This window comes from Neofelis nebulosa, chromosome 4, assembly GCF_028018385.1.
Source record: "Neofelis nebulosa isolate mNeoNeb1 chromosome 4, mNeoNeb1.pri, whole genome shotgun sequence".
In the NCBI taxonomy this organism is placed as follows: domain Eukaryota; kingdom Metazoa; phylum Chordata; class Mammalia; order Carnivora; family Felidae; genus Neofelis; species Neofelis nebulosa.
The window spans coordinates 62,403,187-62,416,833 of NC_080785.1; the positions used below are offsets into that span (position 1 = coordinate 62,403,187).

General features: G+C 35.8%; 1 protein-coding gene across 16 annotated transcripts in view; it reads left to right on the forward strand.

The window, feature by feature from the left end:
- Nucleotides 1–13,647, forward strand: part of DGKB (diacylglycerol kinase beta) — a 790,801-nt gene that overhangs the window by 639,622 nt on the left and 137,532 nt on the right. For 9 of the 16 annotated variants that reach the window (XM_058724931.1, XM_058724935.1, XM_058724929.1 and 6 more), the window contains one exon: nucleotides 11,701–11,754. The exons of the other annotated variants lie outside the window; for them this stretch is intronic. In XM_058724931.1, the coding sequence (XP_058580914.1) occupies nucleotides 11,701–11,754 (54 nt within the window). The remainder of the gene's footprint in view (nucleotides 1–11,700; nucleotides 11,755–13,647) is intronic. 16 annotated transcript variants of the gene reach the window in all.

Sequence of the window (13,647 nt, forward strand, 5' to 3'; positions counted from 1 at the left end):
GTGTTGTGGTGTTAGTTTTCAGAAAGGAAGTTGTCTAGACCCGCAGACAGATAATAAAAAAAAATAATAATAAGGCAAAATAGGAGTGAAGAAGCCTATTTTCCAAGGCAGAGCTTTATAAAAACATTAAGTTATCTGTATACCTGATAAATTTCCTTCTCTAAAACTTGATAGATTTTTCAATCCCCAGGTGACTTTCATGGTGGCAAAAGTATTGTTTGCAAGCAAAGTGCATGAAAACTCTGCAAGTAAGCACTAAGTCACCTGCACTATAAAGGTCCCTGGGCCACCTCACTCTTCATATGAAATGGCTAAGTGTTTACCTGGAGCTTGCGTTCCAGCATAAGTGGAAATTAACCTTTGGAATTTCTATCCCTGTCCTGGCTGACTTTCTTTGATGCTTGTAAGTTAAGAGAAAGTGCCGCCATGATTCAGTGGATGTATTTGAACTGGAACATGAGCATGGTGCAGCTGGATCAAGACCAGATGTGATATGAGCAGAGCAATGTCAAACAGCAAAGAAATTACATGGGAAAGTAAAGTGTTCAAATAGTAAATATGGCAGGTAAGTTATTTCATGAAGTTGAAAGAGGCACAGTTTCAAATGATCAATGATGAATAAGAAAAACATAGTTTATCAATTCACGCTAAATATCCAGTTAGTATTGGGGGAGGGTGAATATGATTTCATGTGAAACGTACTTTCTAAATTAAAAACTAAATACAGAGGGTGGAAATAGTCATAACGATAAGGGCTAATTTCCTTAAAAGGACATGCAATTTATAAAATAAAAATGAAACACAATAATGTTTTTATTACATTACATTGCAAATTAACTTTGTCATTAAGAAAAATAACTGTCATTGCTACCTAAAGTAAGACATTTCCTTTACTTTTTTATAATGTCTCTAAGTAAATACTTCACCCAGATATAGCAAACAAACAAACGAAGGGAGGGGGGAGGATTTCAAAAATTGGAACTTGATACATAATATTTTTCTAAGATAATTCTAGATAGTTAGGGCAAATAAGTATTTTCTGATTGCCTAGCAGCATAGCTACAATGATCAGATTATATAATTAGATCTTAGGTTTCTCCTTCTATCCATAGCATAGTAGACTAATCTTTAGAATTTCCACAAAGTCCCTTCTGAAAATAATTTTCTTGGACACTGATCCATTCAGTACATCCAAAGGTGTAATTGTCCTCATAAATCTTACATTATAATGAAGATTTTACGTTAACTCAAAGCTATATACTAAAACTTACAAATTTACTTCATCATGTGGAGCTTCCCAAGATGAAGGAAATAAACACGTGATAAGGAGTAATTGGTGGATGGCTTTCAGTTTAGAATGAGTGGTCAAGGAATGCATCCCTGAGAAAATTACAATTATTTTGAGGCTCAAGAATGAGGAAACATTTATGTGACAACCCAATAAAAGTGTATTGCAAGAAGCGAAGGAAATTCAAATGCAGACTCTAGAGTGAACTCCATAAAGTTGTCTTCTTGAGCAAAAGCAAAAAACTCCGCCTACATTGAAATGGACAGGGGAAAGCAAGCTATTTCCAGATGAGAGTAGGAGAAAAACAATGGCAGGTTATTGGAAGGTTTTCAGTAGGCTGCAACGTGGATCTATTAAACACTTCAATAGTTTTAGAATAAAATATAGTATATATATACACAAATGTCAAACAAAAAAATACACTTAGCAATTTACCACAAAGTGATCACCTGTGTGAACATCCCCCCAAAATAGAATGTTGGCAGCAACCAGGAGAATTTCCTAACGCCTTGTCTTCAGTTGCAATTCTCTGTCCACCATAGGAAATATTATCCTGACTCTGATTACAAATGCTTTCTTGATTTTGCCATCTGATTTTAGCACCTAAGAATGCATTTCTAAGCAATGTAATTTGTGTGTTAAAATAAATACCGTCTTTTAGTATTTATTCTTTTGTATTTCATTCCTTTACTGAACTAATATGTTTATGGAATTTGCTCATTTTGTTTTTGGCTTTAGTTTGTATTTTTTGCTATATAGTATCACAGAGACAGAGAATCAATCAAAACTGCACTCCCTGTGGATGTTTGCTTAATTTTCGTTGACTCTTATTGCTAGGGCACTGGCATTTGTGGTCGCAACCCAAGAGAAGTGCTATTTCCCAAGTCACCTACTTTGGTGGCCCTAAATTCAATCCCATGAGTCTAACAACTGTACTCTTCACTCTACCAGCCACACTTCCTAGGATGTATGAAAACCCACAGGGCAAAAGGAGTCCACCTCCCTGGAGGGTCTCTGTTGTTAGTCAGATGGTGGCCCAGTTTCTTTACTTTCTTATTAACTTTATAAACCTTCAAATATATGGATATATACATTGATACACACACACACACACACACACACACACACACACACACACACACACACATGCATCCGTGCATGTATATGTATATAAATTTGTTAATTTATATGCATGTATATACTTAGGATTTTTTTTGTAGGTTTGGCTCAAGTCACCTAGTTCTTATTACAATACATAGTCTCCCTAATTGATATTTTAAAAAGATTACTGACTGCCTTGAGGAGAATGGATTTAAGTGGTAAGAGTTGAAGACAGGATGTAAATTAGATCAATACTGCTATTGTCTTCACAATAGATGAAGATGTCTTTGAGTATGATTGCTATGAAGAGAGATTTTTTTTTCTTTTGGTAAAATCTCAGGACTTGCTAATTGTTAGGATTTGTAGTATATGGGAAACAGAGGCGTTAAGGAGGCTGATATCCAAGGGAAAATTATCCAGGAATATCTAGGATCCACTATTCCTATTTTATTGTTACTAGGTGTCCTAGTAAAATGAGATTTTGTTCTTTGTTTTTATTGTTTAACATTTTATTTTAAAATATCTTCTCAAACTTTAAGTTTGCAAAGTGTATTTAAAAGATGATGCATGTGCTTAAACAAATAAAATGTCAAATACCATAATGGAATAAAGGAAAAGTACAATCTTTTATTTTCAAAGCCATAGCTATTTAAATCATGTCAACTGTATACAAATATATTGCAGGCTGTGTGTGCCATATGAAACTCTGATATCTAATAGTGTAGGAAAACTAAAATCCCATCAAATCTGCATCACATTAAAGGATTTTCTCAAGAAAACCCATCTGGCTCAAAACAAATGTCATTTTTGACTGATAAACCAATGTCTAATAAATTTCTGTGCTGAATGAATCATTGAATTTAAGGACCATTTGCTCTAGTTGAAATGAGGTACCTTAAAGTTCATTGTTGATGATAGAAATAAGACTGTTAAAAACTAGGAAACTGAAAGAGTAGAGCCACAGAAGACATGTCTTTATGAATGATACATAAACTAGATTGTGGATGTCTTTAATAAAGTCAGTATGCTTAAGATTAAAATCCAGAATGGCAACTCTTTAGAACAAGTTTCTAAAGTAGGAAGGAAGTAGGTAAGAGTCTGTTTGTTGGTTTTCTTCTCTCTCTCTCTCTCTTTTTTCTCTCTTTGCATGTTTGCTTTGTTTCTTGAATTCCACATATGAATGAAATCGTATGGTATTTGTCTTTGACTGGTTTAGTTTAGCATAATATTCTTTAGCTCCATCCACATCATTGCAAATGGCAAGATTTCATTATTTTTTTAGGACTGAGTAATATTCCAGTGTGTGTGTGTATGTGTGTGTGTGTGTGTGTGTGTGTACCACATATACAACATCTTCTTGTGGATGGGGAGATGGGTTAGGTGATGGGGATTAAGTGGGGCTTGTATGATGAGCACCAGGTGTTGTATAGAAGTGCTGAATCACTGTATTGCATACCTGAAACTAATTTTACACTGTGTATTAACTAACTGGAATTTGAATAATAAAATATAAAAATTATGGAGGAAATATAAGGTTAAGAGAATATTATAGACTTGACTGAAAGTATTCAGAGATTTATTGAATAATTAACTTCATCAGGTGGGTTTATAATTATTAATTACTAATAAAAATAAGTGACCATTTTCACACATTTTTAATTTTATTTTTTACCTTTAACATTTTATTCCCAAAGCAATACAGCTAATTGTGCTTTCAGTTTTTTCTGCAGCATATTTGAATACTATACATGGTTGATAACTTCAAAATGGTTACTGGCTTATTTATTCCTTCCTTCCTTCCTGAACATCAGCTATGTACCTGTAACTGCTGCATGCTATTTTGCAACCATCAAATGTTATTATTCAGTTGTGAAGTTTTTTTTTAATTTAAATCCGAGTTAGTTAACATATAGTGTAATAATAATTTTGTGAATGGAATTTAGTGATTCAGCACTTCCATACAACACCCAGTGTTAATCCGAACAAGCATCTTCCTTAATGCCCCTTGCCCATTTAGCTCATCCTCCAACCCAACACCTCTCCAGCGACCCTCAGTTTGTTTTCTGTATTTAAGAGTCTCTATTATTTTTGCTTCCCTTCCTTTATGTTCATCTGTTTTCTATCTTAAATTCCACATATGAGTGAAGTTGTATGATATTTGGCTTTCTCTGGCTGACTTATTTCGCTTAGCATAATACAGTCTAGTTCTATCCACATTGTTACAAATGGCAAGATTTCATTCCTTTTGACTGCTGAGTAATACTCCATTATGTATATATACCACATCTTCTTTATCCATTCATCCATGAGGTTAAAGACATTTTTGCTGCAGCACTTTCAACAAAAGCCAAAGTATGGAAAGAGCCCAAATGTCGATCAACTGATGAATGGATAAAGAAATTGTGGTTTATATACACAATGGAGTACTACGTGGCAATGAGAAAGAATGAAATATGGCCCTTTGTAGCAACGTGGATGGAACTGGAGAGTGTGATGCTAAGTGAAATAAGCCATACAGAGAAAGACAGATACCATATGTTTTCACTCTTATGTGAATCCTAAGAAACTTAACAGAAACCCATGGGGGAGGGGAAGAAAAAAAAAAAAAAAGAGGTTACAGTGGGAGAGAGCCAAAGAATAAGAGACTCTTAAAAACTGAGAACAAACTGAGGGTTGATGGGGGTGGGAGGGAGGGAAGGGTGGGTGATGGGTGCTATAAATATTCCGGTGCATGTGCCACTTTGAAACAGCACTTGTCTATCCTTTGGATAAATACCTAGTAGTGCAATTGCTGGGTCATAGGGTAGTTCTATTTTTAATTTTTTTTGAAGAACCTCTATATTGTTTTCCACAGTGACTGCACCAGTTTGCATTCCCACCAGCAGTGCAAAAGGGTCCCCCTTTCTCCGCATCCTCGCCAACAACCAGCATCTCTTGTTGCCTGCATTATTAATTTTAGCCATTCTGAGAGGTGTGAGGTAGTATCTCATTTTAGTTTTGATTTGTATCTCCCTGGTGATGAGTGATGTTGAGCATTTTTTCATGTGTCTACTAGCCACCTGGATGTCTTCTTTGGAGAAGTGTCTATTCGTGTCTTTTGTCCATTTCTTCAGTGGATTATTTGTTTTTTGGGTGTTGAGTTTGATAAGTTCATCATAGATTTTGGATACTAACCCTTTATCTGATATGCCATTTGCAAATATCTTCTCCCATTCAGTCCATTGCCTTTTAGTTTTGCTGATTGTTTCCTTCACCATGCAGAAGCTTTTTATCTTGATGAGGTCCCAGTAGTTCATTTTTGCTTTTGTTCCCCTTGCCCCCAGAGACATGTTGAGTAAGAAGTTGCTGCATCTGAGGTTAAAGACATTTTTGCCTGCTTTCTCCTCTAGGATTTTTTTTTAATGTTTATTTATTTTTGACACAGAGAGGCAGAGCATGAGCGGGGGAAGGGCAGAGAGAGAGGGAGACACAGAATCCGAAGCAGGCTCCAGGCTCTGAGCTGTCAGCACAGAGCCCGACACGGGGCTCAAACTCACAGACCGCGAGATCATGACCTGAGCCAAAGTCGGATGCTCAATCGACTGAGCCACCCAGGCGCCCCTCTCCTCTAGGATTTTGATGGCTTCCTGTCTTGCATTTAGGTCTTTCATCCATTTTGAGTTTATTTTTGTGTTTGGTATAAGAAAGTGGTCCAGGTTCATTCTTCTGCATGTCACTGTCCGGTTTTCCCAACACCATTTGCTGAAGAGATTGTCTTCATTACTTTGGATATTCTTTCCTGCTTTGTCAAAAATTCTAGGCCATATGTTTGTGGGTCCATTTCTGGGTTCTCTATTCTGTTCCATTGACCTTTGTGTTTGTTTTTGTGCTAGTACCATACTGTCTTGATGATTATAGCTTGGTAATACATCTTGAAGTCTGGAATTGTGATGCCTCCAGCTCTGATTTTCCTTTTTCAGGATTGCTTTGGCTATGTGGGGTCTTTTCTGGTTCCATACAAATTGTTTGTTCTAGCTCTGTGAAGAAGGCTGGTGTTATTTTGATAGCGATTGCATTGAAAATGTAGATTGCTTTGGATAGTATCGACATTTTAACAATATTCTTTCAGTCCATGAGCATGGAATGTTTTTCCATTTTTTGTGTCATCTTCAGTTTCTTTCATAAGTTTTCTGTACTTTTCAATGTATAGATTTTTCACCTCTTTGGTAAGATTAATTCCTAGGTATTTTATGGTTTTTAGTGCAATCATAAATGGAATCGATTCCTTGATTTCTCATTCTGTTGCTTCATTTTTGGTGTATAGAAATGCATATGATTTCTGTACATTGATTTTGTATTCTGTGACTTTGCTAATTCATGTATCAGTTCTAGCAGCTTTTTGGTGAAATCTTTTAGGTTTTCCACCTTGAGTATTATGTCATCTGCAAAGAGTGAAGGTTTGACTTCCTCCTTGCTGATTTGGATGCCTTTTATTTCTTTGTGTTGTCTGATTGCTGACGCTAAGACTCCAATACTATGTTGAATAACAGTGGCGAGAGTGGACATCTCTGTCTTGTTCCTGACCTTAGGGGGAAAGCCTTCAGTTTTTCCCCACTGAGGATGATATTAAAGGTGGGTCTTTCATATATGGCTTTTAGCATCTTGAGGTATGATCCTTCTATCCCTACTTTCTTGATGGTTCTTATCAAGAAATGGTGCTGTATTTTGCCAAATGTTTTCTCTGCATCTCTTGAGAGGACTATGTCGTCCTTATCTTTTCCTTCATTAATGTGATGTATCACATTGATTTGTGGATATTGAAGCAGCCCTACATACCAGAAATAAATCCCACCTGATTCTGGTGAATAATTCTTTTAATGTATTGTTGGATCCAGTTGGCTAGTATCTGGTTGAGAATTTTTGCATTCATGTTCATCAGGGAAATTGGTCTGTAGTTCTCCTTTTTAGTGGAGTCTTTGTCTGTTTTTGCAATCAAGGTAATACTGGCCTTGTAGAATGAGTTTGGAAAATTTCCTTCCACTTCTGTTTTTTGGAACAGCTTCAAAAGAATAGGTGTTAACTGTTCTTTAAATGTTTGGTAGAATTCCTTTGGAAAGCCATCTGGCCCTGGACTCTTGGTTTGGGGAGGTTTTTGATTACTGATTCAATTTCTTTACTGGTTATGGGTCTGTTCAAACTTCCTATTTCTTCCAGTTTCAGTTTTGGTAGTTTATATGTTTCTAGGAATTTGTCCATTTCTTCCTCATTGCTCAATTTGTTGGCATATAATTGCACATAATATTCTCTTATTCTTGTTTGTATTTCTGCTATGTTCATTGTGAACTCTCCTCTTTCTTTTGTGATTTGATTTGGGTCCTTTCCTTTTTGTTTTTGATCATTCTGGCTAGGGGGTTATCAATTCTGTTAATTCTTTCAAAGAAACAGCTTCTGGTTTCATTGATCTGTTCTCTTTTTTTGATTTCGATATCATTGATTTCTGCTCTAATCTTTATTATTTCCCTTCTTCTGCTGGTTTTGGGCTTTATTTCTGGTTCTCATTTCAGCTCTTTTAGGTATAAGGTTAGGTTGTGTATTTGAGACCTTTCTTCCTGCTTTAGGAAGGCCTGGATTTCTATACACTTCCCTCTTATGCCATATACTTCCCCTGCATCCCAGAGGTTTTGGGCTGCCGTGTTTTTATTTTCATTAACTTCCATGTACTTTTTAATTTCCTCTTTAATTTCTTGGTTAACCCATCATTTCCTTAGTAGGATGTTCTTTAATGTCCAAGTATTCACGGCCTTTCCAAATTCTTTTCTTGTGATTGATTTCGAATTTCATATTATTGTGGTCTGAAATATGCAAGTATCATCTCAGTCTTTTTGTACTTTTTGAGGGCTGATTTGGTTCCAGTATGTGATCTATTCTGGAGAATATTCTGTGTGCACTCACGAAAAATGCTTATTCTGTTGCTTCAGGATGAAATGTTCTGAATATAACTGTTAAGTCCACCTGGTCCAGTGTGTCATTCAAAGCCACTGTTTCCTTGTTGATTTTCTACTTAAAAGATCCGTCTATTGCTGTAAGTGGGGTGTTGAAGTCCCCTACTATTATGGTATTGTTGTCAATTAATTTATTTATGTTTGTAACCAATTGACTTATATGTTTTAGTGTTTCTACATTGGGAGCATAGATATTTACTTGGTCGATAGACCCCTTAATTGTGATGTAATGTTGTTCTTCCTTGTTCCAGTCTTCATTTTAAAATCTAGTTTTTCTGATATAAGTATGGCTACTCCAACTTTCTTTTGACAACCATTAGCAGATAGATGTTTCTCCATCCCCTTACTTTAAATATGCAGGTGTCTTTAGGTCTAAAATGGGTCTCTTGTAACCAGCATATAGATGGGTCTTATTTTCTTATCCATTTTGATACCCTATTTTCACAGTCATTTTAAATGTAGACTAAATGTTACACTGGATGAGTATAATAGTATCATTGTGTATACCAATCCATGAATCACTAGCCATTTAAGAAATATCATAATCGGGGTGCCTGGGTTGCTCAGTGGTTAAGCGTCCAACTTTGGCCCAGGTCATGATCTCGCGGTTTGTGAGTTTGAGCCCCATGTCAGGCTCTGTGCTGACAGGTCAGAGCCTGAAGCCTGCTTCAGATTCTGTGTCTCCTTCTGTCTCTGCCCCTCCCCCACTCACACAGTCTCTCTCTCTCTCTCTCTCTCAAAAATAAATAAACATTAAAAAATTTTTTTTTAAATGTTATAATAATCATTTGTGGAGAAAGAAGTGAAATACGATGAAGAAGATACACTTTGCCATTACATGGCAACCTATGAAACAATGGTGACATCTAACATAGGAATAATCATTTATTGAGTTAATTTTGTTAGGAAATTGTTATATCATATAGGATTTCAAAATATTGATGGACTTTGGAAATTACAGTAGAGCTATTTTGTAGTTTTTGGTAGATTTCTTTCAGCAGTCATAAAAGTGTAATTACACAGTCTTCTAAGTGTGTTGCAACTAGTTGTTATACTAATATAATAAACCATATGTCCCATATTATAGATAACTATGCCATTTCAAATGTTTTGTCCCTATGGTTCTAACAATAGGGACTTTTTTTGGTGTTTTGTTTTAATTTAGTTTTTCTTTTGGCTCAGTAATCTTCACAAATACAGCACAAACTATTAATAGTTGCTCAGTAGACAACACTTCTGAAATGAGGAGTAGAATGTATGCTCCTTAGGAAAGTGTGACAAAATATTAGGGAGGTGACCGGTATAAAAGGATCTCTAATATAGAAAGGCCTGCTTAAAGAAGCATTTATTTGGGATTGAATTGTCAAAATGTGATCAGACAATGATAGTGACATATTTATAACTGAAAGCAAAATATGCTACCAAAAAGTTCATTCACTATTGTCTTTTTAATAAAGAAAACTGCATCTTTTATAAGTATATGATCATTCCTATATACATTAGATATGTGTGTAGAACCTACTGGGTACCAGCAACTAGTCTACATGCTGAGGAAACCATGATGATGGAGAGAAATAAGATTATTTCTCTCATGAAGCTCTTGGGAGTAAAATGACAACAACAAAAAAAGAATACCCTTTGACAGCTTTCCCTTCATCAGAATTCCTCCCTTAACAGCTGGTCATCTCCATTTGGAAAGATAGCTGGAACCTCCCTGATCCAGAGGTTAGGTGTCCTGGTTAAATTCTTGAATTTCAGTAAGAACCTCTGAAACTTATGTGAAAGTTCTTACTTAGTGATCACCTGTGCGATCCCCTCATTAAACTGGTGAAAGCTAGTCCTGGGTCTTATTCGTTACCATATTCCCAGGGCCGTTCCATAATAGATTTTCATTCATCTTTGACCAGCTGTGTTGACAACCATGAAACCACTTCCCAAGTGCCAATAAAACATATCACCTGTTTCCCAAGATATTATATGCAAATAAAAGAAAAATAAACAGTGCCTATTTAGTAAATCAAAGTAAATGGGTGTCGGTACCATGAAACAAGTCTTTTTCTTATCCCTTATAAACCTTAGCTGAATGTCCTTCTCACCGCTTATACTTTCTCATTTGCAGTATTCCACCATTTCCAAATTCTCAGTTAATTCATTGGGCACACAGTATGGCACTCTTTACATCACAGTGTCTATCACTGGGCCACCATGATCTGCATGCTTGATGATACTGGAGGTATCGATGAGTTTTCTTTGACTCTCCATGGAATGTTTGGAAGTATAGCAAACAGAATACCACACTCTACCCCCTCTACACAAGATGTCCACATCCTAATCTTCAGAATCTATGAATATGTTGCTACATAGCAAGGAAGAATTATGGGTATAGATGGAATTAAGGTTGCTAATGAACTGATTTTAAAGAGATTATCTTGGGTTGTGTGGGTGGGTCCAGTGTAGTCCCAAGTGACCTTATAATTGGAAGATGGAAGTAGAAAAGAGAAAATTAGAGGGATGATAGCCTGAGAAAGTTTGGCCAATGTTTCTGGTCTTGAAGGGGGCCATGAGCCAACCAATGCAGATGGTGTCTAGAAACAGGAAAAGGCAGGGAATTGATTCTCTCCGAGGGCCTCCAGAAAGGAACCCACACTGTCAGCACTTTGGTTTTAGCTCAGTGAGACCCATTTTGCATTTTGCCCTCCAGAAGTGGAAGATTTAAAAAAAAAAAAAAAGGTGTTGTTTTAAGTCACTAAGGCTGTGTAAATTATCGCTGAAACAAATTGTTTTTGCAATAGAAAATTGATGAAAGGGAAGAGAGAAGACAAACCAGACTGTACAAAGTCATATAGAAAGAAAAACTCCACGAGAACATCATAAGGACTTTGAAATTTATTCAAATTGCAGTAGGAAGCCATGGAAGATTTTAAACTGGAGAGTTTTTAAAAGTACACAAGGGTGATATCACTTAGAAGAAGTATGCAGATAGGAAAGAGAAGGGAGCCTAGGTAGAGATGAGGAATAGACCTAGAAAAATCACCGGAGGGCCAAACCATATGTTATCATCAGCTATTTTGGGTGGTGAAATGACAGATAATTGATGTGTTCTCTTTTTATTTTTTTCTTTCTGTTCCATAAGTTTCTTTGTTGAACACACCTTACATAGTATTTTTTTTAAATAACAATAGTAGCACCACCATATGGAGAAACCATCAGCCAAAGGCATAAGATATTAGTTCCTATTCTGTGAAGAAAGAAGGGTGACCAAAGATGGAAGAAAACACAGAAACCATGGGAATATTTCACAGTTTTACCTGTTTGCCTTCATCTTGGCAGGTACAAATAGAAGCTGGGCACTGGGATATTTTTATCATGCACCTGCAAACTCAGGTAAACTGTTTTTCTTGACATGATTTCTGAGGAGTTTTCCTATTTTTATGTGAACAAATTTATAAAAGAAGCCTTATTTCCAAACTACTCAATAATGGCAGTTTTGCTAAGCATACTGTATATATTAAAATATAATATGCATATTCAGTAAACCACAATGTCTCCAATAAAATGTAAAGAAAAATATTTTTAAACATATTTAAAGAACATGTCAGTAGGTATCCCCTGAAGTTTTGGGGTTTTTTTTTCTTTTTTTCTCTTTCTCATCCTAAGAATGATTTACAAACAATTACTTGAGTTTTCTCAGTCTCTTATTTAGCCATCTGAAAGCCCAGAACACTGGATGCTTCAAAACCAGAAGCCTCTCATTTCAGAAAGGTTAAATGGCTTTCTTGGGATGGCAACACAATTCATCCATAAGTAAGACCACTCAGGATCTGAATTGGAATGATCCATTTAATAAAATGTACTCTCACCTGCTATTTTAAGGATTGATACTCCCAAAGAGGGAATGGTATAGATCTGTCTAAAAATTGGCTTCCTATTTAGGGGTCCCAAACCACTACTGAAATATGCCTTTCATTTTGTGACAGTTTATAAAAAACGAAAAACCAACAAACAAAAAAACCCAAATAGCCAGGTTTAAATTATAGTCAATTCAAGATATGAATATGAGCAAATAGAGTTCGGCTGACACAGAATAGGAGTATTGCCGTGACACTTTTCACAGCTTGAACACACATAAATACTGTAGGAAAGGCAGCTTCATCATGTTCCTCATTCTGAGTCATTGCTGACAGTGCAGCGCCATTTTGCGAGGGAAGACCCAGCAGGAGGGAAGACAACATAAATGAATCATGTTGTATCCACCATAGATGAAAATGCAGTGAATGAGACCTTCTCACAGAGAGGGATTCTTGAATTTAAACACTGTAATTAATATCTGTCCCCAAAACATTAACAATTATTTCTTTAAAACAAAAAATACTCGACTAAAATGACTTTTCAGAAACAGAACAGATAAATTGTCATAATTTCCACTGCCTTCTGTAGCACTGATAAACATAACATTCAAACTTCTGAATTGAACACTTGGCCCTCAGAGATTATGCCTCTTTTGTAAAAAAATTGAAAAGGAGGTAAATGGTAGATGCTACTAACAATTTCCAGAAGTTATTCTATCTGAAACTCCTGAGATTAGCTCTTGCATTTCTATGCCAATGTTTGCTTTGTTGTCTAAAATGACATTATGGCCTACTGCTTAGAAAAGCAAAATGTTTAGGGCAACAGGATCTTTGTTGCCTACTTATAAGGTTTGTGATTTTTACTAGTGATGGCAGAATTTTCTGCTTACATTGAATAATTCACCTAGAAGTATTCCTGCTATTTACTATTTCAAAATCTATAAAAATTTTCTGAGAATTAAATTTTTAAATTGGACCTTTTATCTGGGTCTGGCAAAAGTGATTACACTGAAATATTTTCTCATCAAAACAAAAGTGGCAGAGAAAGAGTTTCAAGCTTCCATTAGGCTTAGGTCTTTGGGTCCCCAAAACTATGGATTCCTTATAAAACTGTTTGGAGAATTTACTCTGAGGAAGTTTCAGGATTCTTGAACCAACCTGAATGTAAGATTAGGAAGAAAGGGCCCAAATCTGAGAAGATACATTTTAGGAGACATTTCACTTCAAGCTTATGGCTATTTGAGACATAAATTCTTTTCCATACCTAGGCCAATAATAAAGAACTTTCTTGAATTTACAAGTTAGGAAATTACTTATTGTTTCATTGCTCTATGCTTAACAATGGACATTATTTGTCTACTTTTAGATAACGTGATATTTTGGCACTTCTTCCCTGATACTTAAGGGTTGGTACAATGAATCTGGTTTT